Genomic DNA, 24,965 nt, shown 5'->3' with positions numbered 1-24,965 from the left:
TTGTTTATTTTTTATTTTATTATGTTATACTGTATATGAGGACATTGCTATGCTGTTGTAGTCAAAGTTCCTGTTCCCAAACAAATTCAATCAAAATGTATTTAAAAGAAAAAAAGATCTAACTTCCATCTATGATCCTAATTTGTAGCTGCACTCCCTGACCCTATGGTCTGAATTCTTAGTTCTTTTAGGTTCTAAAGTCATAGTTGAGTCTTCTCTCTTCTCGTCTCTTCTCATATTGAATTTCTCTCTTATCAAGAAAAAGCAACTTTAATTTAATTTATGCATAACCTTATTAACTGTGACCAAAAGACTAAAAATGGCCCTGTTTTGTGTTTTCCTGCAAATAAACACAACCACTATGTAATAAATCATGCTCTCAGTCTCTGTTTTAATGCATTTAATGTATTTTTACAGGCACCATGGTGCCTCAGCCCTGCCCTAATGGGACGTACACTCATTCAAACCAGGGAGGCCTACAAGAGGAAAGAGAGTGTTTACCCTGCCCTCCAGGGATGTACTGCAGGTACTCTGGATGCGTCACAGCCTGACTGTATGCATGCTCGAGCTCTCAAATGTACACTTGTCTCACACTCACATACATCACAGACAGACACAATTAGGCACATGCACCTCCTGTACTCATGCATACACATGCAGACACACGCTCAAAGGCAAGCACTCGTCTCTGCTGTAATTATACTAACAATTAGCAGAATGTAGGAGTGTATCATGTTCAGGTTCACTGAGCAACCAAATTAACACCTTAATATGCATGAATATAATGAATGTTGATATGAGTATGGGGGGTGAGAATGTTGGAAATTACGTGCTTGTCATTCTTTTTATCTAATGGAGCATGCATGTTAGTGTCTTCTAAATAGTCTCATGTTTTTGTATTTGTGTGTTTGCGCAGTGTCAACGTGATTTATTTATCATTCTGCAACACAAGGGTTGTACAAGGAAAAGAAAGCTGTAATCCCTACATGCTACATATCCACAGAACATATGTAACCTACAGACAAATTACAATAAATAAAGTATGGAATAAATTAAAATAAAACAATATACTGTTATTTATTACACATATATAATTATACCAAGACGTAATTCTCTAGTGCATTTTTTGAATTGGTGTCTGTAAACAGCAGCAGTGGATCTGTGGATAAACTAATCCTGTGTGTATTTTCTTCAGGGCTGGAAGGATCCAGGGTGTGTGTGCTGCGGGGTATCTTTGTGTTTCTGGCAGTGCAGATTTCACCCCTCAGGGAGACACGTCTAACTTGACCCAGTGCCAGTGGGGCATGCAGTGTGCTGGACCATGTCCACCAGGTACAGAACATCAATCACTTAAAAATAAAACAACCTAAATGCTACCACAGATTTTCACACTTTATTCTACTACATCTACTTTTCAGATTCAGCAATTAACAATTATATCCTTTAACTCTTTGAAATAAATTATGAATGCCTGTAAATGTTCTTTATTCCAGGTTTTTACTGTCCTGAGGGCACAGAGGAGGCTGAGTTGTGTCCTGCAAACACTTTCAGAAGCTCCCCAGGAGGTGCCAGCCAGCAGGACTGCTTACCCTGTCCACCTCACCATTGGTGTAAACCTGGTATGAGCTGATAATGGTCCTTTTTGAGTAGTTAGAGGTGTTTTTAGAAGTAAGTATCAGGTTTTCAGGGTAAAAATGCATGCTAAAGTTAAAAGCTATAATATGCAACATTTTCACATTAAAATGCCCAAAAAATGGCAGACAAAAGTTATATATTTTGTTGAGTTTGTGTACTTGCATTATCCAAAAAGTTTTCAAGAATTAGTGATTGTGAGGAAGGAAATCAACAAATGTAACTAAACATAACATGAATAGACCTTTAATATTACCACACCCATTAACATGATTTCTGCCTGAGTTATGACAGATAGAGTTTCATCAGCTATGGTGGTTGTTTAAAAGTGAGAACAACTCTTATGTTCTTAAGCTGCCTCACAATCATTAAAACTCCTTCTATTGTTATTGTTTTAATCTGAGAGAGAACTAACGTGTGGAAAACTAAGGTATTGTACATTTAAATTATTATTTATTTAAATATTATTTAAATTATAAAGAGACCTGTTTTGGACAAATTGTTTTTTGTAGTGATGCAAAGGAATAGCTGAGTTTGAGACATTCATTCAGACATTCAAAGCAGGAAGAACAGTATATCTTTTGGTGCTCTGACAGTTAAAAAAAAGTCTTTTTTTCTTTGGCCTAGATGAACAATTTTCAATCCTGATGCTTGGGAAGCGGCTTACTGTCTGCTTGTTAGGATAACAAGCAACTAGTCCCTGCAGTCACTGTGTGTCTCATGTGTAACTGAGTATAAGTAGATAGTAGCAGGATCCTCGGACCGGGATTGTAGTCAAAACCACTGACTGGAACAGGCAGCAAAGCCCTGCCTTGAAAATAATGACTAAGCCTGGGCTCATGCAGGGTTAATAGGTCAGAAATGTAGCCAGAGGCAAGAGCTTGATGAGCTTAAAAGTGATCAATAAAGTGTTGAAATGTATTCATCATCCAATAAACAAGGGAATAACAAAAGGGAATAGCAAAAAAAAATCACAGTTAAAACATCTGAAACCCTGTTTTTCTCCTAAAATGTTAGAATTTGTTTGTTTGCAGGTGAGCCAGTCCTCCATCTGTGTCCTGCTGGTCATTACTGTGACGGTCTGCCCGGCAGTGACTTCAGTGGAGGGACAGGACCCAGACCATGTCCTCTGTACACCTATCGAGCTTCCCCTGGAGCAGGCAGCAAGGGTGACTGCTTGCCCTGCCCTCCTGGATCACACTGTAACAGCACAGGTCTGAAACACTGCATCTGACACCGTGGAACACAACACACTAATGAATAACTTAAACTCTTAAAGTCCTTGGCTTCATTGCTTTTTGTCAGTGGCTTTAACAGACTTTATCATCAAGATATCTGAATCTCCCCTTTACAGAAATGCACACTTTATTCTCATCCCATTCAGTTTTGGGCAAAAATCATGTAGTTTTTTTTTTTGCATCCCGTATAATTCTGTTATTGATGCCTATTTTAAGAATGTTGTATTTGAATATTTCAGGTATTAATAATTTATTAGAACAGTTTTGGAATTAGATAAATTCTAACTGACTGCAAAGCTGAGCCCAAATTCTATTAAAAGTGATGATGTTAGTCAGCCAATTCATTGTAGTGACCTCACTATAAAAAATGACCTGTTGGGACCTGTAGGATAATAACAGGCTCATGAAACTTTAAGGAGGATGTATGACTTTCTTAGATGCGCTGACAAGAAGAGGGTTTCTGAGCTTTCTCCAGAAAAGAAGTGCTCGGCATCCAGTTGCTGAAAAATGCAATTCTTGCAGAAAGGTCAATGGTTTTTGGCACCAAATCATGTATTTTTCTTAAGAGTTCCTTAACGTCTTGGTGACTTGATGTGGTATTTTTTGGACGGATTCTTGACGACTTTTATTGATTCTGTGATTGAAAAAATGCTAAAATATTGCACAAAATCTGTGTAAAATATAATGGTATCAACCCAAATAATGCTTCCATTATTACTACTATACTATTATTCTTCTACTTCAATCATAATAAACCCTTATACGCTCTCAAATGTTGAAAGGGCACCTAACCAAAACCCAATGTTTATTACATATTTATGACATATTTACGACACAGAGTGCTGGACTGCATCTCACATTAATCTTAGGTTTCCCAGCTTTCAGATGATGCATGATGCTTGTATGTGGCACAAACTGTTGGTCTGCTATGTGCTTTCAAGCTACTCTGCCCCCTCTTAAAGAGGATCAGTGGTTGTGGGAGGGTTGGAGCTCAAGAGGTTAAAAAGTTGAAATGAAATAAGATCTGCAAATCTAACTGATTCCTTTGTATTAAAGGGGATTCCTCCCATGTCATTCTGATTTATCCTGTGCCAATAATGAAGTGTAAAATACATCATTATACTCTTATCTCTGGTGGGTGAATTTACATGCATTGCAAGGATAGTTCAAAGAAATTGCTTCCTTCCTTCCTTCCTATGTTCTTTGTATTAATTTAAAGAACACAGACTGTTGTACCAGTGTCTGAGATAAGAGTGAAGGAGGTATAATATGATTGAGAACACTAAATTTCAAACTTGTGATACCTGCAGCAACAGTAATGACTGAGTGGTGGATTAACAAAGAAAAAAACTTTCTTCTAATCTCCCTTAAAAATGTGCAAAATGATTTAAAATCCAAACCATATTATAAGTTTATCTGATGCTTGATCACCAGCAAATAGTCTCCCTCTCTCCCTTAAGTCATTTTGATAAGCTTCGTGGTTCAGGTGTTTTTCATTTAAGGTCTCGCTCACTGTGTGTGGAAGGTGATGCAGCAAATTTATTTCTACTTTCATTATAGTGTGTGAAGTGATGAATAGTTTTTTCAGAAAGCTGTTATTTTCCAGGGCTCACAGATTACTCCAGCAGTCCCTGCCCACCTGGTTTCTGGTGCAGTGGGTCTGGACCCCCCATCCTCTGCCCTGCAGGCACTAAGAGATCCCTTCCTGGAGCTGCTGCACCCAGCCAGTGTGAACCCTGTACAGGGGGAACCTTCTGTCCTGATCCTCGGGCTGCAGGAGAACCCAACGTGGAGGGAATCCCCTGCAGAGCTTCTTATCAATGTCCCATGGGTGAGTTTATCAACATAGTTTATAATGTTAGCATAGAGCTAATTGTTTCAAAATGTGTGTGTGTGTGTGTGTGTTTCAGGGGATGCTCAGCAATGGAAATAAAAAAATATTGCATTAGTTATCAAAAGGAGATCACCTTCAGTGGGTGATTTGATTAAAGAAATAGTTGAGACATACAGTATTGGGGAATGTTACTGTTTTTCCCAGAGTCAGAAACTAATAAATACCTTTGGACAGACCTTTTTATGTACTTGGTGTAATCTGAAACTGTCAAACAGCAATATTAGGCTATGTTTTATGAGTGTCCATGGCATCCAAGAATTGAGTGAAACTAAGCAAACTTTGTCTACAGTCAGACTGAAACCCCTGGTATAGAGCTGAACAATACTTTGTATGAATAATAGGGCTAAACAATTTGGAAACATCTAATTGCAATTGTTTTGGCTGATATTGCAATTGGGATATGATTTGTTATACTAGAGGGAATTATAATTTTTGCATCTTTACTCTCATTTAGTATGAAAAAACACATGAAATGATTGTAGTGTGATTTTTGCTGGGACCTGTACCGAACAAATATGTTTTTTTTAAGTCTATCGAATGTAATGTTTAGGCCAGGACATCTATGCAGCACAACAATTTTTAATTTTAAATGGTTTTTTGATGCAACTTTTAAAAACATTGCACTATTGCAACATTGCTCCAATTTTGCATATTGCAATTTCTATCAATATACTAATTTTCTCTACAATAACACACCAAATTCTGCAACAGTATTGATCTTATAGAATGGGATGCCTTGCTGTAGATTAAACTAACCAACAGTATATAAAGTAGGGTTGGGCGATATGAAAAAAAGTTTCACAGCCCCTTTAGGTTCTACTACATGCTTTGAAGGTGAGATTTAGATGAAGTGTTTGCAGTTTGTTCATATCTAGATGTCACTAGAACCTGCACGCTGGCCCTCTAATAAATGCTTCTCTCCCTGTAGACAGTAATGGTGTTCTGCAGTAATGAGGTTTTGCTCATCGTCCAGGTGCGGTCTCAGAGAGGCTGTGCAGAGCTGGTTCGTACTGTGGACCTCAGACTGCTGAGCCTCAAGTCTGTCCTGAAGGTTATTTCTGTCCTGAGGGATCCCACACCTACCACACTGCCAAACAACTGTGAGTGCCTGAAAGGTTCAGTATGCTAAAACCTGGCATGAAAACACGTTTGTGAGACTGACATGCAAATGAGAGGCTTTAACTGTTGAAATGATGAAAGCTTAATGGGTTTGGACTGACTCTACACAGTGTGGGCTGAAGCTTTATAAATAACCTTGTTACTTTGCCCCACAGCTGTCCATTTCCCTACTACTGCCCCGCCAACAGCTCTGCCATGAAGTCCTGTGACGGGGGTTCCAAGCCTGTCAACACCAGCGGGCTCAGAGGATCCAAAAGCAGCTGCTGTAGTGTGTGTGAGGGGGGCACCTATCGTCCATACCTCTCCCCCATCCCACAGTGCCTCCCATGTCCACCGGGATACTTTTGCCCCCCAGGTACTTTACTCAGCATCACAAATAACTCCAAATCTCAATGAAAGGGGTAGTTCGGATTATTTGAAGTGGGGTTGTATGAGGTATTTCTCCATAGTCGTTGTCTTAGAGTAGATTGCAGTCAGCATCCAAAGGAGAAGCAAAGAGGAGTACCAGCATGAAAGCTAAGTAATGAACTGCTGTGGACAAGGGCTGAAACAAAACATATTTTAAACACTTAAAAAAGGTCCACCTAAAAACAAATCAATATCAGCTTAAAAGTGCACTATATTTGAAGTATTTTCACCACTTTATTTTGCCATCAGACAGCCTTATTACTGTCATTATTTCAGCCAAATATTGCTCTCTCCAAACCAATCAAATTCCATAGGTCAGGTCATTTTAACTCACAGAATATAGAGGTTTCTGCTCTATCGCTGGCTCAGTCTGTTTGTTTGTGTTAATGTGTGAGTTTGGTGAATCTGAACTATCCTTTAAAACACAGAAGGCACACATAAACATAATCAAGGCCGTGGTAGGTCGGCCACTCCTGTGCTACACCTGATTTCACCAGTGGAGTTCGGTTGGTTTGGAGAGAGCAATATTTGGCTTATATAACACAGTTTCCCATCAGAAAAGGCTGTCTGATGGCAAAGTATAGCTGTGAAAATATTCTTAAATATAACGTACACCTAAACTGATAGGGTTGTAAGTGACTAAAATACCTTTTGCTGCCGACCCTGTCCACAGTAGTACACTGTTTAGCTTCAAGCTGACTGTGGATAAGAACTTCACACAAACCCACTTCAGATAATCCAAACTATCCCTTTAACATGTACAGTATTTGTTATTTCAACTCCAAATAAATTTTATATTTCAATTCACCAGGTACAGACGACTACAAGAGTAACCCTTGCCCTGTTGGGTATGTTTGTCCCATGGGATCCAGCCGGTCAATACCCTGCCCCCCTGGCTCCTTCGGTAACCTCACTCATGCTGAGACAATGGGTGACTGTCACCCGTGTCCAGCTGGTACCTTTAACCACCTGCCTTCTCAGAGGGCCTGTTTTCCCTGTGGCAGCTCTTCCACCTCACAAGCAGGTTAGATCTTGTCAGATAACCCATTAAATGCTTTTATGTGAACAAGCAATATGTTCATTTGATCATTTTTAAGTTAAATTACAGTTTCAACAGAGCTGTCTCTGTTGATAGTTTTTCCCCAGTTTTTTTTTATGATAAAATTTTTATTGATTATAAAAGAGAAAAAAATGCATACAGGAGAACACAAACTTCACGGGTCACATATGAAAGACCAACACATCCTTCTACCCCACAGACTTACCCCTGACTACAACAGACCAATGTTACATACAGTGCAGCCTTTATGCTTCCAACAACATTTACTAAAACATTTACATTATTTTGTTTCATACCATGTGACCTTGCAACATATTGTTCCATGTAGAGAATATCCATAAAAGTGAATAACCATTGTTTTCTTTACAGAGAATGTGGAACCTGCCAACAAAAACACAAATGTCCACTTGGACTCACGGATGAACTAGATGTTGATGGTTAAAGGTCAAAGGTCACTTTTGAAAATGTCTCTCTTATTGATCATATAAGAGAGTTAATACAATTTAACTTGGGAATTAAATGAAACTCAAAGCAGAGCAAAAACAGAATCTGTTCATATGAGAAGTGACTTTATATTTTATGACATTTATTACTAACAACAACTCACAAACAAGACACAACAATAAACAGAACAAACACTAAACCAACAAATGCCAGGATGAATAGTGTCTAGATGTGGGTAACTGTAATGAAGACAATGATGACAAAATGACTAATTAAATGGTTTAAATACAAAATAAATGTAAACTGTGACAGTTACTGAAAATGTAGTTACTAATCAAAATGTGGGTGATTACAAAGGGATTACATTCAGGATTCATTGAGAATTGTTTGGTTTTTATCAGGAATAATTTGCGAGGTCTGCAATATGTTCTCAGAATGAAAATTTAATGTATCATCTGATGATTTGGGTTTGCCCAAATATTGGACAAGACTCTGACCCAATTACTATCTGTGTAATGTTTCCTCAGGTTCTTCTTCGTGTACCTGCTTTGGTAAGAATCGTGCATTCCAGCCCTCGGATGGTTCATGTTTGTGCAGAACCGGTTTCATCTTCTACAATGAACTGGATTTTAAAAGCTCCACCTCTGACAGTGAATTGGACTGCCAGCCTGAGGTCAGTAGCAGTTTTAAAATCAAGAAAAATTCCATTATACTATCAAGTACTGTATCTAATTTCCATCTTTGGACAGTTCACCCAAATATATTCACCTCTGAAAATCTGAATCTGTAACGTGTTCCTCTCAAAAGTTTTCATGGAGATGCATTTGAAGGTGTGAACTGATTGAAAGCCTGCCAGAGAGCTGGAGAGGTGTTTAGCAGCCAACTCTCAAGTGTCTGATGCTGACGTTTCCCAGAAGCATATCAACAAGTCCTACACCTCTCAGTGTTGACCACCATAAATAAATGATGAAACTTCAGTAAAACACTGCCTCCATGTGACCTGTTCACAGTGATTTTACTTTAGAATTCGATTTTTTTTCCAGAACATTTTGAAATCAATACAACACTGAGATGGGAGAAATGCTGGTTTTCAGACATGAATGATGTAATAACTTGCAAGGTCTGTGTGTGTGAAGTCCTTTCAGATGTCTCTGTCTGTGTGTGCATGTGTTCCAGGCGAACAGACGATGTGCCACAGGACAGGTACGCCTGGCAGCATCCAGAGACTGTGTGTCACCTTCCCTCCACTCCTGTAATATCACCTGTGGACCACATGGAGGAACCCTGGATGTGGAGATGGGCATGTGAGTCTCACTAAAATTTTTAAATTATATTTTCATTTTAAAAATTTACCTTTAAAATCTACAAAATCTAAATACAGTGAAGAAATAGCCTGATATGCTTTGTGTCTTTCTGCCTGATCCTGATCCTCCAGCTGCCAGTGTGAGCGATACGTGTCTGCTGAGGAGCTCTGCAACACGTCCTGCCTTTCCAGACTGCCTCAGCTCTCTGCCCAGGTCTCACCAGACAGACACCTCCTGCTCAGCTTCAGAGAGAGAGACAAGATGGTCTGGTCCAGGGTAAGATAGAGGTGACAGGGCTATTGACAAACTGATGATTGGCTATACCTTACAAAATAATGGGTTTCTTATTTACCTTAGACTAGAATCAATTACATAAAATGTGTGTATGTAAGTGAGAGGAAGGATTTTGGGAAGCTGTCGCCACCAGATAAAAATAAGTAGCACGAATCTAACATTGGTATTGTCCTGATGCAGCTAAGAGACTTCTCAGACTGTAGGGCCTAGCTAGATCGATTAGTTGGTGGAAAGCTTGCTGTGGCATTTATCAGGGTCACGGCCAGTCTGAGACTCAGCAGTTAACCTGAAAAAAATGTTGCAGGTGCAGATATTGTGATATCATTACATTAAGGTGGAGGGAAAGTCTTTCCATGCAAGAAAAAGTATTATGCATTACAGCTACTTGGTGTCACAATTTTCCACTAGTTTCATCATCAGTTTTCTTTTATACAGCATAAAATGTAATCATTATCTTGTTGTAATCTACATGTTTAGCCATCGAAAACAATTCTATAAAACATAGGGCTGCACGATATGGTAAAAAAAACAAAACGCAAAGGCTAGCAAGCCCGTAACCTAGTGCCTCTCCTGTGTATTGCATTAAGTGTTAAAACATGGCCTAAACCTTCCTGGGTGAATACAACTTTACCTAATCTGGGGTGTTCACTCACTCACTGCCAGGTCACCATTCTCGCTCATCTCACACGGACTGCAAGCTTGCTGGTAATGCATCAGGTGCCGTTCTGTCAGTCCAATCAGCCAGCTTGTAGTTCAGTGTGAATGTTCAGTTAAAACATGAATACAAACAGTTTGTTGTGGTGTGGGAGATGAATTCTGCTTTCTCCATCTCTTTTTGTCTCCAAAATGTTTCGCCTTTGACTTTTTCCTTGTGGTGTGTCCAATCTGACTCAAACCCAAAATCTGCCACAGGTTTGACCCCACCTCCCAAGTGTGACGTCAGTCCTGACCCTGCTTCCTTCAGCCTTCCCAAAATACCTGTCTAGAAGACATTTACCTCAAAATAAACCCCTAAAGCTTTACCATAACTTTCACAGTCAATGAGAATGATGATTTTTGCGTCACAATATTCCTTTTCCCTGAAAAAACTATTAAAATCATGGTGATGTAACATTTGTTGGGGTCTGCACCAAACAATCTTGTTTTCTTATTTATGGAAAACAAGATTTGTGGGCCAGAACATCTCTATTATAATGCTGTTTTGCAATTTGGATATTACACTTTACCATATTGTGATAATATTTCAATTAATTGTACAAAGTACAATCATTTAAAGCTAAAAGCTCTTTACTCCATAGTCAGCACTGTGTATTCCACATTCATTAATCAGAAAAATATACTGGACATCTAATTAATATAGAAACACAGTATACCATAGTTGTTCTTTATGTGTTATTGGTTCTCCAATATGGTCAAAGTCCTGCATCCGTATGCAAAGCGATCAGTTTTATGAGAGAAGACATCTGAGAATTACTTATTGATATCTTGTCATTTTATTTCTTGGATTTATGCAGTATGCTGCTGTGTAGTGCTGCAGTATCAGTATTATTGAGCTTGTTTCTGTTTACTTCTAGGCTGTGATAAATGTTTTAGGACCAGATATCCATGCAAAGAGTATTGGTAAAATCCATTTGGTTCAGTTTGATGCTGAAGGAGTATTTGGTTGGATTCCCACACAGAGAGAGCTCATCAATCAGTTTCTGTCAGGTGACTAGACTTAACTTGTCAAATTTATTTATTTTTCTAATTAGCCTGATTGATTTTTGTAGACATTATCATTTTAAAGGAAAATAGTTGACAATTGAACTGATTTAACACTGATTACCTCTACCCAGAACCGATAGAACTCCTAAATACAAGACCCAGAAAGAGGAGAGACACAGAAGATGATGATAATGCTGCAGACTTAGCTGTGCTTCCTCGTATCCCCAACCCCATCGCCTGTCTGTCCGCTGGTGACATGCTCATTTTCCATCTCACCATCAACCACACCGGTACCACTGGTTTTGTTTTTGTCATGTCGGTTTCATCATTTATTTGTGGGTTATAAACACTATAATTTTATCTGACTTTATTTCTATATCGCTTAGACCGTCGTCTCAGCCACTTCCCAGTGTATCAGAAGGACCACCTATTTAACAGTAACCCCAGCTGGGATTTTGGTGCCTTCAGACGTCTGCAGATCCTCATGAAGCAGACAAACTTCAATTCTACAAGGTCACTGTGAGCCCATACTGCAGGTGGAGCCTCAAGTGTCCTCAGATATCCTGTCTTTACCACTGATCTCTCTCTATTCCACTCCTCAGGTTTGCCCATGTGTTTTCAGAAACAGGGAAGTATGTGTTTGTTGACAGTGTTGTCCCAGAATGGAGTATGGTTGTGGTGGTCAGCGAGGAGGCGACGGAGTGTGACCCTCGGGCCTCTGTCTTCCAGCCTATGACCCCGGCACAGCTGGTTAAGTACGGGATAGTCAAGCAGCACAGACTCAACCTTCTACCTGACTGGGGAATGATAGCAGGTGTGTGTCCAAACTGTCTCAACTCAACCATTGATCTTGCAGGTGCGTGGCTGTAATGAGTTAACCCTTTCCATGTTATCATGACATAATGTTAACTGTCTGTAGGGATCCTGAGTCTGCTGTTGGTTGCAGCTGTGGTCGTGACCACCACAGTGCTTGTTCTGCGACCGGGCAAAACAAAACTTGTCTCCCAATGGAGGACTAAACCCAAATGGCGCAGCCTTGGCGAGCCCTTCTGTCCAGTGGACTGTGTCTGCAGTGGAGACAGGTCTGTTGGCTTAATGTCCAAACTGATGGTGTGTTTTACCAATGTGTCAGGATCATTGACATAAATGAAGATGGACAACACATTTCCACTTCTTCACACTGTACAAAAGTGATGCCAAAATATCCCAGATATGAGCACTGCCATCTTGCGCTGATAACATGATTTGTAGCCGGAGTCTACACAGTTGTGACCAGCGTTGGAGCTGCGTTATCGAATCCCCGCCTATACAGTTGGCCATCACAAGCAGGACTCAACTGTTAATCGTGACATTAAACCCCCTTTTTATAGCATAAAAAACTAATTAAAATTAAACTGGTCAAAAAAATGAACACTTGAACAAACATCAGCTTCATAAGTACTGCTTAAACTGACAGAAATCAAAATTATTTGGCGTGCACTTTGGGTTTAATTTTGGCCCATGTCCCCTTTGCTAAAATGGAGGAGGCAGAATGTATGACCTATACTGCAGCCAGCCAAGAAAGGGCAACTGAGATGTTTTGGCTTCCCCTTTGGGGAGCTGCCTATGTCGTCCATCTTTATGTCACCGGTCAGGTTACTGATGTTGGTTGTCTCAGTGTCCCCTTTACAATATATGCTAAAAGTCAGCCTCCTCTCTGCCCTCATTGTTCTCATCAATGTCTAAACTATGTAAAATGACATAAATGCATGGCTTCTCATTTGTGTTTCAGCATAGCTGTCCCAAGTCTTGGTGGCTTCCTTGGCAATAGAGGTGTAGGAGAGGGAGCAGAAGCTGAGGAGCCTGCTGTTTCAAAAGGAGGTACGCTCAGTAAAAAATCCAGAAAAAATTATCTAACCCCCTTAAATATGTAGGGACAGTAGTGATGTCAGGAAATCATGTTGTTACTGATAGGTGTGGTTGAGTGCACATTGAATTTTCCAGTTGAAATCTGAAAGATTATGTTGTGAATTATATTCTGTTATATGCTAAAATGACCAAGATGTTTATCATCATTTTAGTTACACAAGTACAATTGTGTGATATACTTTGACTGGAACGCTCCATTACAAAACAACAAATCAAGTAATAAAAGACAGAAGAACAATAATAAAATATGCATAAGAAAGATTTTGTTACACTCACCTGATTTTTCCTCATACATTTTTATGCATATCTGTAAGAGCACTGCCTGAGTTTTTCTGTCTGAGTTCTTAGAAATTCATGGCCATTAACTGCTTCACTGTAAACCTGCTCACAACTCAAGACTTTTAAAAAATAAAAAACAAAACATAAAATGCCTTCATACTGCTCATCAACATACCAAGTTGACTTGAAAGATGTTATTTACACCATGCTTTTAGCTTGAATCTTCTTTGTATGTCCTTAGCTTGGAGCCATGTGCGTGTGCACACCGCCTGAACTGGGAGTGATCGATATGTTGGGGCTTTAGGAGGCTTGGATTACACCAGACGAGCAGTTCAGAGGCATTTTATGTTTTTCTGAGTTGTTTTTTCCATTTGAAAACTGGTCACCGTTCACTTAAATTGATTGGGAGATTCTGCAAAACTGTTTTCCTGTGAAACTCCAGCAGTGTTTTGTGGACTAAAAAAACTAAACCTGAACTTGAGTCAGCATGAGGGTGAGTCGATAATGACTGAATATTTATTTTTTGGGCGAACTATCTAACTATTTAAGTATTAGATAATCGTGATCAAAACATACAATCAAAGTTAATATGAACAGCTGGTAAAATAAACAAAGTGATGATATAAATTAATTGCTGTCTGAATTTAGAGGTGATGGTAAAGGCTTTAAGAGTCTGGAATTTTTTTGGTTTAGGTATCTTGAAAGTGCTTGAAAACTCTAAATCTAAAAAAAAAAAATCACTTTTTTTATCTGACTAATTTTCAATTTATCTTTTATTGTTTCTTCTACTCTGTGATATTATTTGAGATGACTAAGTGATCAACTTTAATGTTTCTCACTTAGTGCTTATTGCATTATTGATAGAGCATTTAAATGTCCATTGGTCAAGTTATTATGAAACCATCACGCATGACCAGGTAGCAGTTAAGAGCCTATTCCCCATTTGATTGATGATAAAGAAAATAATGGGTAATATCACACTCTATTGGCTTGTGCTGTTATCTCTAGCTCTCTAGTTAGCCGCTGCAATTTTAAATCGAGTACTTAGCATCCATTGCATGCTCCACCCCTACATGTCTAAAAAGCTAGAGAGGCTGTACTGAATTATTATAGAGTCCAGTGAAGGAAGCTTTTGATTTCAAGGAGCACCCATTCATCACTAGAGTATCTCTTCGATTCTTAAGGATGGCACTCTGAGGGTTTTCCCCCTTGATTTCCTGCCCATTTCTAACTTAACGTGTTATTGACATTTGCTTCCATTTAGGAAGTGTGTCAGGGTGCTGTGATTTGGAGGAGTTCAATGTGAAGACTCTGTATGACAAACTGGAGGATCAGAACCTCCACATAGCCTCACAGCTGGCCCGACACCGCAAAGACACACAGGAGTTTTATAGAAACATCTGTCAGCACACTGAAACACTCAAGGTGAGATTTACTACATGGAAGGCAGAATTGGACATTAGATATTTAATATATGAAACGTGGGTCAAGTGACACAAGAAAACAATGTAAAATTCTATATTTTCTTTCAGAATGTCTTTGAGAACATGGATAATAAAAAACTGAGTCTTCTCAAGGAGCTTCTAGTTCATAATGCAATGAGGGACAAACCAACTAACAGCAGTGCAGGAGAGACAGATACACAAGGTAAAAACTGAGTGATGGCGAGACAACATGTGATTTGCTCAGAGAAACTGATCTTTCTACAGAAATGGTAAATGGGCAGAGAAAATAATTTCACTATTGGAAAAAAAGACTAATCATATAACTCATACAACTAATATCATATAACTGGCAAATAAGTGAATAAAATAAAGTATTTTCCAGTATGTTTAACTATTCAATTAACATTGTTATCAAATGTTGTGCTTGATTGTAGGCTGCATCATAAGTTCTAAAGTATTTCCTGTCACTTGCCTCTTGTTCTGCTTTGAGAACAGTGTTGGGAGGGATGCTTTTAAAATGTGTGCTACTACAGAACACTGAACACATGCCCTTCAGATTAGGTGTGTTAAGTCTTTTGATGTGGAAAGCAGCTCGGTTGATGACAAGCAGAGCTCACACTATACTATAATGTTGCACCTGTCTATATACTTAATGTTCTTTATATTTATATACATAAAAACTCATTCCTGACAATGTCCTGGCTGTGCGTTAAATTGTTGCACATTTTTAAAAAATCTTTTTATGGGAAATGCGTGTCTCATATAAATTTTAGAGCAAAATAAACAAAAACAAATGTAGTCCCTCCAAGTAATTTATTTTTAGAGAGTAACTACACTCAGAATACCTCCAATTTAAGCTGTAACAGAATACTCATATTTTGTATTTTAATACTTAATGCCATTACGTGTACTCTGTTACTCCCCAACCTTGTCTGAGAGGCTAAAAACTAGCCTTTGTTAAATGTTTTTGTTTTCATTCCCATCACTCCAGCTGAGGCCTCTGTAGTGTTACTGGGAGCTGTACTCAGGTCAGTGGAAGCTCTCCTATGCCGGCTGACAGGAGAAGCTTGGCAGAACCAGGATTTACCTGGTCCCCTGTACTGTCATACTGGTCCTCATGATGCCAGGGAATGTGAGCAGCAAGCTGGATACACACAACCTGGTGACACCAACCTGTGCTATACACAGGTACTGTGGAGTCATTTGTTCTGTTTGTGGTTTATCTTTGAAATTGCCCACAGGAGTGAATGTGAGCGTGAATGTTTCTCTGTCTCTGTGTGTCAGCTCTATAATGAACTGTGGACTTGTCCGGGGTGTACCCCACCTCTCGCTCAATGTCAGCTGAGGTAGACTCCAATTTTCAGTGAGGTAGAACGGATCTCGATCTGTCTGACCACATGATCAGCCTCTATCTAATGTCAGTGTCGCACAAATAAGTGGACTTACTGCACCATCCTGCATTTCTTTGGTCTGGCTGCCACAAACAGCTGCAGGTCAGACCACCACCACCCTGGAAGATATGTAAAAGATAGGTTGAGTTCTGAATAAATGAAAGTACTAAATTATTGTTAAAATGTTTGTTAAAATGACAAATTATACAATTTTTTCATATTTATTTCCAATATATATCAAGAGACAGAATGGAATAGACATGCAGAGCTAATGAGAATGTATCTTGTAAATGTGCTTTTTGTGAAAAATATTGATCCATCTTGTCCACTACAAGGGACAAGTTATAAAACATTTTTGAGAAAAAATCTTTGTGTTTTATACATCCCACTTACTTGAATTACATGAAAAAACAAAACAAAACCCCTAAATATTAAAACTTTTTCTTCCCAGGTTGCAGGAGGATATTGTGTCACATTTCATTGTCGTTTTATTTCTGGACTTGTAGTGTTTGTGTGTTACTTGTTTATTGTTCTACTTACCATGTTGATTTTTATTGATACACACCAAAATTCTGAGGGAAATCTCCTGTACATGTAAACCTACTTACAATAAATGATTCTAATTGTGATTCTCAGTTTTCATCACTGAGTATGACCAAAGCAGAAGCTCTTACCCACGAGCCAGGTAAGGAGCACATCTACACAAGAGCATTTTTCTACCTGCATCAGGATGTTGTGTCACCCCAGTGAGATGATTCTGTCCCCCACAGTCCATCTACAGAGCACGGCTCCTTGTCTCAGTGACCACGACCTATCCAAGCTGATCAGCATATCTCCTTTATTCAAGACCCTGCAGGAGATCCAGCAGTCGTTACAGGACCTTACCACAGCTCAGTCTAAACAACGTCTTCACAACGGTACAGAAACATGACAATCCAAGACCTCAGAAAGAGAAAACAAACTCACAATGAATGTAACAAGAAATTCTGAAGCCTAAATACAGTATTTTCCATGTGTTTTAGCAGATACAGAGCATTATGTCCAGGAGAACAACGATGGGAAACTTATCCCGACTGCACTGGACAACCTCTCACCTCAACACTCTGCCGTCTTCCTGTTCGGTTGCCAGGTCATGCAGTTGCTTGCAAACTGCCCCCTGTTCCCCTCTGTGCTTCTGCTGCTGGCCAAGTCATTCCCTGTTCCTTCATCTTCCTCTGATGACTCTCTGCTGACACACTGCTCAAGGGACTTTTATTTTGATGCAAACAATCAAATCCTTTATCTGTCAGAGACTAAACTACAGCATGTGGGACATTTCATCGCTACGATTCTGCAGTCCATGGCCCACATAGCATCAGGTAATCAGATGGTAAAAAAGCAGAATCCCGAGACCTAATCTTGTTTCATGGTTTTGTAACAGTGGTGAAGTAAATTATAACCACTCAGGCAATCATCTTTAAAAGCACAAACTTTGTAATCTTCTTTGGAAACAATACGATATTTGTTTTTCTTTCTTTTCAAATCCAGGATTTAAACAGCAGAGCTTTATGCAAGCTCTCCATGAGGCTATTTCAACTTTAAGCCTTCAGCTGTTCAACCTTTCCTTCAAATGGAGCCCAGCAGAGGTGTGTGAGTGCTATTTAAGCTTCACTCATCATACTCATACTACACAAGCAGGAGCAGATTACTTTTTATGCTTTCTTTTTACAGTCAAAATTCATTGCTTCAGAGGGGCGGCATGGTGCATTAGTTGATGAATTTCTCAACATTAGAGTTCCCACTGAGGCACAGTTCACTGAGCACCTTTTAGCCAGAAGGTTGGTGAGAGAGATACAACTTACTTTGCATCAGAGAATAGTACTGTATGCACTTTAAGCAAAATCATGCAGTTAAATAACCTTTATGCCTCTTCTCCAATTTTAGACTTGAAAAATACAAATATTTCAAGTTAGAGCAGCTCATCAGAAACCTCAAACAGAGTTCAACTGTGGACACAAACACAGGTAAGACAACTGTTTATTTCTGATTAGATGCAGTTAGATTATATAATATATGAAATCGGTGACAACAATTGCAAAAACTATTCAAAGCAAAATATTGACAGACTTAGGGTCACAATAATCTGGTATTGATGATAACTGCGGTCTCTAAAAAGTGTAATATTAGTATCATGTTAATGATACACATGATAATGATAATAATGAGTAAATAATCCAGTGCTTCTTAAACATACTTAATGCTCATTCATCTGTTCATCTGGTTTCCTTTTCACCATCCATTAAGTGAAACTGTACTTTTTGTACTCTTAGCATAGTTATGGTTACTCTCTACCTCCGTACCATTATATTTTCAGTGTAACGCACAAACGCAGAGTACACCAATAAACAGAGTTAAAGAATTTGACTTTGAGCATTTTCCCCCTAACTATTCATATTGCAATAACCAATAATTATTGTGAATTCTTTTGGCCACAACAATCGTGTAGTAAAAAGCCAATATTGTGACAGTCTTGGATCAAACCTCAGCAGTTGTACAAAAACCATAAATCTGACATTACACATCTGTCACTGCAAAGCCAATATGTAAACCTGGCAATGTAACAGCAACAAAAAACATACATGAGTAAAAATCAAAATTCATCACCACTTAGAAGCTGGATCGTTGCTAAATTAGTTTTTTAAAACTATATTTATGGTATTCATAGTCAATATACCAACCTAAAAAACTGTTGTGGGGAGCACAAACTCTTGAACCTTGATTGATGGAAAATCTATTAAGGTATTACAAGCAGTCTTGTACACTTCCTTTTCATGTGAGGATAGATTTAAGGCTTTCAAAGCACAATTTTCAACCCTGGAGCCATTGATCCATAACAGCATCCTCTGAAACCCATGATATTTCCCTGTTTCACAACAGTAATGCATCCATATAAACCGAGGAACATATTTAATTGTCATATAAGATTGATTCCAGATGCTTTTCCATTTCTGTCCAGTCACAGGATCTTAACGTGATTAAACCATTATAGGCAGCCATCCTGGAAAGAAAAAGAGTCGATTTTCACCTAAAGAGCTTTTGTTGCAGAAGAATGGTCCAGTATCCTCGAACACACAGTTCATGACTTTAATGACAACATGCCGATGAGCACTGAAGCTACTCTGAAGGCAATAGGTGTTTGCAGTTCTGCTAGATAAACAATGATTTGTTATTAGGTGTTTCAACTGTTGTGGCTTTTCCATCAATACAGGTTCCATTTAGGAATTTGCCAAAAGTAATTTCAAAAAAGAAAAAGTGCTTGTACATTCAAGCAATTGAATGAAAGTACTCTTTGGTAGGGAACACAAATGTTCATAAAAGAAGAAAAGCCCAAGGCAAAATGTTAAAAAGTCTTAATTCAGATGGCTATTCCATGACAAAATACTGAAAATGTAGACAGTGCTTGTACATCTTAAAATATAGCTGGATCACAACTGACATGCAGCAGCACAAACAGCCTTCTTCAGGGTCTGACCTCAGCACACAGTTTCCCCATTAATAGACACAAGATGATTGCAAACATCTGAACCTGAAGCCAGTGAACTCACAAGTGACACATGCAGACGTTTGGTGGCGTAACATTTGTGGTGATGACAGTAATGAGTTCAACAATGCAGTAGGAGTCACATGACAGCAGTGTTGTGACTGTGCAGTTATGGTCACAGTTGTAGTTTCAGGTGTTTACAATCATCTTTCTACTTAAGGGGAAACTGTGTGCTGAGGGTTACACCTTGAAGGAAGTTGTTGGTGCTGCTATGCAGAGTTGTCTGTTTTAAAAACTTTATTATGAAATAGCCATTTTTCAACTTTTATCCAGAAGATGCCTTAGACCTTTCTACTATTATGATCATTTTTAATCAATTTTGAACACTAAAAAATATCTCCTTTAATTTCTGCAGGTTTACCTCCAAAAGGGACACCGATGCAGGTATCACTGTGTTAATAATCATAAACTATCTTAATTTAAGAGTCACTGTCCTCCAAGCACCACCTGCCGCTTTTCTACTTCCTTTATTTCAGTTGTCCTGTGTAGAAGAAGAAATTGACCGCCTGAATGAGTCTTTCTTGCAGCTGAGCGTGCAGCTACAGAAGAGAGCTCAAATGAGCGCACAGCTAAAAGAGAGAGAGAAAAGTGCTGGCAACCATTCTGCGGTAATTAGCTGGAATATTATACATTACACATATAATTACATAATCCAAATAATGAATCTTTGTACATGGTAATTTAATCCTGTTGTGAAGGGTTTAGAAATTGTCTTTCAGTATTTTATTTCCTACAAATTTCAACATGCTGAGATTTTTTTTTTACTTTCTCACTACTCACTCTGTGATGTTCATTTGCTCCTTTTCAGCTGTGACTAAAAAATGTGTGAATCAGTATTCATGAGTGTGATGTGTGCCTGCATTTGCATATTTGCAGCGTCTCTTGAGACTATGTGCATTAATCCATTTATATCTTTTACCACACATCATCTACAATACATCCTCTGTGATCTATCCTGTTATAGGGGGCAACACCAACAAGCGTGCCAAGCCTGAGTCGTAATGGAACAATCCTGCTGGAACTGAAGAGACGCCATGTATCACAGCGCCTCAATGAGCTCCAAGTCACATTAGGCCAAATCAGACGATGCCAGCAGCATGACAGCGAGTCAAAAGACGGGACAAGAGGCAGTACTCAAACAGACAGCGGCAACACACAGCAGGGGCAGATGGAGCTTTATTCTGGCGTCGATGGCTGCGGTCCCACTGACGGCCAGCAGCAGGAGAGTATTCCAGCTAGCCAGAGTCACAGCCAACAAACCGTAGAGAGCACAGGTCCCAGTGACTACAAACTGGAGAGTCATATTTCTGACCTGCAGAGGAGGGAGGCTGTCCAGCGCAACAACCCTGACACACTACTGGATAGCCAGATGCTAGAGAGTCGAGATCGGCTGCATGTCAATGTTGCAGGAAAGCAGGAGCTAAACAATCAGATCACAATAGAAAACACAACTGGACACACAGATATTGACGATATGTTGGGGCCTGCTGAGCAGAAACTGGATTTGAATGTTGATAAATGCTGAGAAATGTGTTGTTTTATATGGTTCTGTCACTAATATTTCAGTCACACTTTATTTTACAGCACATAATAAGCTGTACTTTGTATCGAATTAGGTGAAAACAAGAAATATTTTTTTTTATTAGACTTTATTAGAGGATAATTTGGGACACATTACAATAGAACTGGGCCACGTTTCTGAGTTTGGATGTACCTTAGCATTCTACAAAGGTTTCTAAAGTATACCTTTGCAAAAGACTATCACTATAGCGGATGCTCTAAGGAAGAGCTGCTAAAGTGCATCGTAAGTTGAATCTGTTTTTCACTGTGGTGCTGAAAGTGTATCAGTCAGTAGCGCACACATTGATTGATCACTTGTAAAGGCTAATAAATGACATTGTAATCTAACAAGTGTTGCTAAAATAATTTTACTTCAATCTAATCTATTACAGAAAAGGAAGCCATACCTATTAAAGATCATCTGCTAATCTATGTGAGAGTCAGAGACAAGACCTTGTGATAGTTCCAATAAATGCGTACAGCCTATAAAATGGCTTTAAAACAGAGTATGAATCAGGACATATAAGCCATAATCTGTGACTTCTTGAAAGGCCAGGAGAAATTATATAGCTAAATGCATAAATGATTTTGTTGTCATGCAAACAAAGGTCTGATGCAAATTGGTTGTCATCACACAAAAGACACCTGTAGCAGCATTTCCACATTTCATAGCTGAGTGGGATAATTAATAGCAGGTGCAGGAGATTACTAATTACTATATAAGTATACTATACTATACTAGAATTACTATATATGTAATTATGTAGGCAGATAATTTGATTTGATCAAAGAAGTAAAAAATCGGACAAGAAGTGTCAGATATATGATTTCATTTTAGTTACAGTTACAGTTCTGTTGTAATGTGTCCCTAATTACCCTCTAATTAAATATATTAAGGTTTGAACAGTGGGAAATAATACTTAAGTTTACAGTACACTTACACTGTAATGTGTCCAAACTTGCCCTTTAATGAAGTTTAATAAGGGTCTAACAAAAGGTACAATTTGATAAAAAATACAACTTGTTAAATGTTATTAGTGCACTGTAAAATTAAGTGCTACCATTATTTCTCAGTCTTCTTCCTTTTTGTGTCTTTAAGCCTAAAATAGCTTGTTTATCTATGATCAGTATAATTTTCTTTCCTGTTTGTTAAGGAATGATCTGAGAGACCTCTGTCTTAATTTGCACCAGCTTTCTAAACAATTCGGCTGTGTTCTTTTTAATTATCTGTGATCCTGGACAGAAATAATTTCTGGCAACAAGCAGCAGTGTGACACAGTCTGTCATGTTGTCCAAATTGTTTCTCAGTCAGGAGTTAATACCGGCCTGTAAGACAGGCTTTGTTCATTACCATATTCTAATTAAGACAATAAACTTCAGCTGGATGAACACAAGGTGACACTTGGGCTTCTGTGTAGGTTCCTGCTCACAACAACCTCTCCCTGATGACCGGGTGATGACCTGCATTCATTAATATTTAATTTTAAAATACAACAACTCTCCCCCCTTTTTTCTGACTCTCACACATGCAGGTCCTCTAACCTCTCTTCCCTAAGCCCTTTTCATTGAAAAGAACTTTCTATATAACCAGTCATGGAAAAAGTATTCAGATCCCTTATTTAAGTAAAAGTACAAATACCACACTGTAAAAAGACTGCACTTCAAGTAAAAGTCCTGCATTCAAAATTGTATTTAAGTAAAATTGTGCATTAAGTAAATATTATCAGCTACATATAATTAAAGTATGAAAAGTGAAAGTACTCATGCAGTAAAATGGTATAAATGATGTTTTGGATTAATAGTACTGCTGGTTCCAAGAAACTAAAGAGAAATCTGAAAACACTGGGCAGGATGTTTGAATGAAGACAAAGACAAACTCACATAGAAACAGAGAAACACCAAAAATAAATATACAAGGAACTAATTAAGCACAGGTGAAACAGATGGTTATCAACGAGGATGAGACAAGGACAAAGATACGAAGTAAAACCAACCAAAACACACAAGACTCTTTCAAAATAAAATAGGAAATAACAAAAGTGAACCCCAAAACCACGACAGGCTGAACTCATTTTAACTCCCTCGTACACCGTTGGGTCACTCAGTCAACAGCAACACATCATATTTTAGATTATCATATGTTTGTAGTATTGTTGTCCTGCAAGAACCACATATCTCTAAAAAGTCAACTTTTCATGTTGTCAGAAGAACGGACCATTTTTAGGCTTTGTGACGATGCATGATGCAGCTGATTCAGGAGGGGTTTTAAATAGTTCATTTAGCTTCAGAAGTAGAGGAATTTTATCAGTCCATACAGGAATACTTCATCTGTTAGTTCCAAAATCAAGTGTTTAGAGTGTCTCTTTGCATGTGGGTGAGAAGCAGCAGCTATTCAGTTATCCACACCACTTAGTTTAGCTATAAATAGCAACAAATTCACTGTTAACAAGAGGCTGCAGAAGCTGAATAGGTTAAGCACAGGACTCCCCTGCAGGAGGTGGGGTTTGAGTCCTGTCCCGGAATAGAGGGAATTTACTCTAGTGTGAAATTAGAAGTCAGTGTCAACTACATTTCTAGACTTAGTGGACATGTTTTTTTTAATTAAATTATTAAATTATTATTTTTGGTTTTCAGTCGCTGTTGCTGTTAGATGTAGGAGAAGATCATGGTTTGTGTCTCCAGTGTGGGTGTAAATTGCATTTTTGGCTATGGATACCTGTGTGCTTGTCTCTGCCATGCTCGGCTATATACAGCTGGGTGTAAATAGCCACACTGTCTATTCCACCTCAGGTGCAAATAGCATCTAATCATCCAATTTAATCAAACTCACCAAATTTGGAGACACATGGTTTCCACTGGACAGGAAGGGAATGAACTGTTGTCATCTGTAAAGTAACTGGTAACTAAAGCTGTCAGATAAATGTAATGGAGTAAAAAGTACAAGATTGGCACTGAGATGTAGTGGAGTAGAAGTATAAAGCTGCAAAAAAGGGAACTCGAGTAAAGTACAAATACCTCAAATCTGTACTTAAGTACTGTATTTGAGTAAATGTTACTTTCCATCACTTTATGTAAGCAGCAGGTTAACCAAGTGAAACCAAAAGTAGCTCGTAACCTTACTGCAGAAGAGAAGTCTATGCTGCACAATGACTGCTGTCTTCTTCTGTTTCGATGGTTTATCTGATGCAGGGGGTTCTGGGTCTTATAATAGAAAGTGAGTATTCCTATGGGGGGCTGTGAGCCAAATCAGAAGGTCAGATGGAACAAGTCTTCACTTACTATCAGTGTTAGCTTTGAGCTCTGTGCCAAGTCCCCCCAGTTGAATCTGGCAGTGCCCTAAAGCTGTGTGTGTGTGCGTGTGTGTGTGTGTGTGTGTGTGTGTGTGTGTGTGTGTGTGTGTGTGAGTGTGTGAGTGAGTGAGTGAGAGAGAGAGAGAGAGAGAGAGAGAGAGAGAGTGTGTGTTTGTGTGTATGCAGGGTGTGGTTCAGTGGCTCTGAGATTATTTGCTTTATCAATTAGATTAGCTGCTATGTGCCACTGGTCTGGCTTGTGTGTCTGCCTCGCAGTGGGACGTGGCATCATGTAACTCCATGCCGAGCTGCTCTGGAGCCACATGTGTGTGTAAATCTTTGCAGTGCTGCAACATTATGCTTGCTCTAGTTGTTTAGATCAACACAGGGGTTATTTTTAGGAAGACTGTTTGTG

At 38.8% G+C, this 24,965-nt stretch overlaps 1 protein-coding gene across 1 annotated transcript in view; it reads left to right on the top strand.

The window, feature by feature from the left end:
- LOC146328105 (uncharacterized) overlaps positions 1-21,283 on the top strand; it is an 82,461-nt gene extending 61,178 nt beyond the window's left edge. The window contains exons 75-103 of the mRNA XM_084716271.1: positions 418-526; positions 1,196-1,332; positions 1,494-1,619; positions 2,667-2,846; positions 4,477-4,701; positions 5,738-5,864; positions 6,039-6,238; positions 7,103-7,315; positions 8,323-8,468; positions 8,972-9,099; positions 9,231-9,375; positions 10,968-11,100; positions 11,229-11,387; positions 11,484-11,610; positions 11,700-11,911; positions 12,017-12,179; positions 12,869-12,957; positions 14,549-14,709; positions 14,817-14,931; positions 15,721-15,917; positions 16,757-16,805; positions 16,891-17,037; positions 17,143-17,478; positions 17,648-17,745; positions 17,831-17,937; positions 18,044-18,123; positions 20,056-20,084; positions 20,177-20,308; positions 20,665-21,283. Coding sequence (XP_084572397.1) covers positions 418-526; positions 1,196-1,332; positions 1,494-1,619; positions 2,667-2,846; positions 4,477-4,701; positions 5,738-5,864; positions 6,039-6,238; positions 7,103-7,315; positions 8,323-8,468; positions 8,972-9,099; positions 9,231-9,375; positions 10,968-11,100; positions 11,229-11,387; positions 11,484-11,610; positions 11,700-11,911; positions 12,017-12,179; positions 12,869-12,957; positions 14,549-14,709; positions 14,817-14,931; positions 15,721-15,917; positions 16,757-16,805; positions 16,891-17,037; positions 17,143-17,478; positions 17,648-17,745; positions 17,831-17,937; positions 18,044-18,123; positions 20,056-20,084; positions 20,177-20,308; positions 20,665-21,225 — 4,631 coding nt within the window. The 3' untranslated portion in view covers positions 21,226-21,283. The remainder of the gene's footprint in view (positions 1-417; positions 527-1,195; positions 1,333-1,493; positions 1,620-2,666; positions 2,847-4,476; positions 4,702-5,737; positions 5,865-6,038; positions 6,239-7,102; positions 7,316-8,322; positions 8,469-8,971; positions 9,100-9,230; positions 9,376-10,967; positions 11,101-11,228; positions 11,388-11,483; positions 11,611-11,699; positions 11,912-12,016; positions 12,180-12,868; positions 12,958-14,548; positions 14,710-14,816; positions 14,932-15,720; positions 15,918-16,756; positions 16,806-16,890; positions 17,038-17,142; positions 17,479-17,647; positions 17,746-17,830; positions 17,938-18,043; positions 18,124-20,055; positions 20,085-20,176; positions 20,309-20,664) is intronic.
- The last annotated feature ends 3,682 nt before the right edge of the window (positions 21,284-24,965 follow it).

Source organism: Lutjanus erythropterus, chromosome 4 (genome assembly GCF_056507025.1).
Source record: "Lutjanus erythropterus isolate fLutEry1 chromosome 4, fLutEry1.hap2, whole genome shotgun sequence".
Classification (NCBI taxonomy): Eukaryota; Metazoa; Chordata; class Actinopteri; order Lutjaniformes; family Lutjanidae; genus Lutjanus; species Lutjanus erythropterus.
This window is presented reverse-complemented; position numbering and strand designations above follow the sequence as displayed.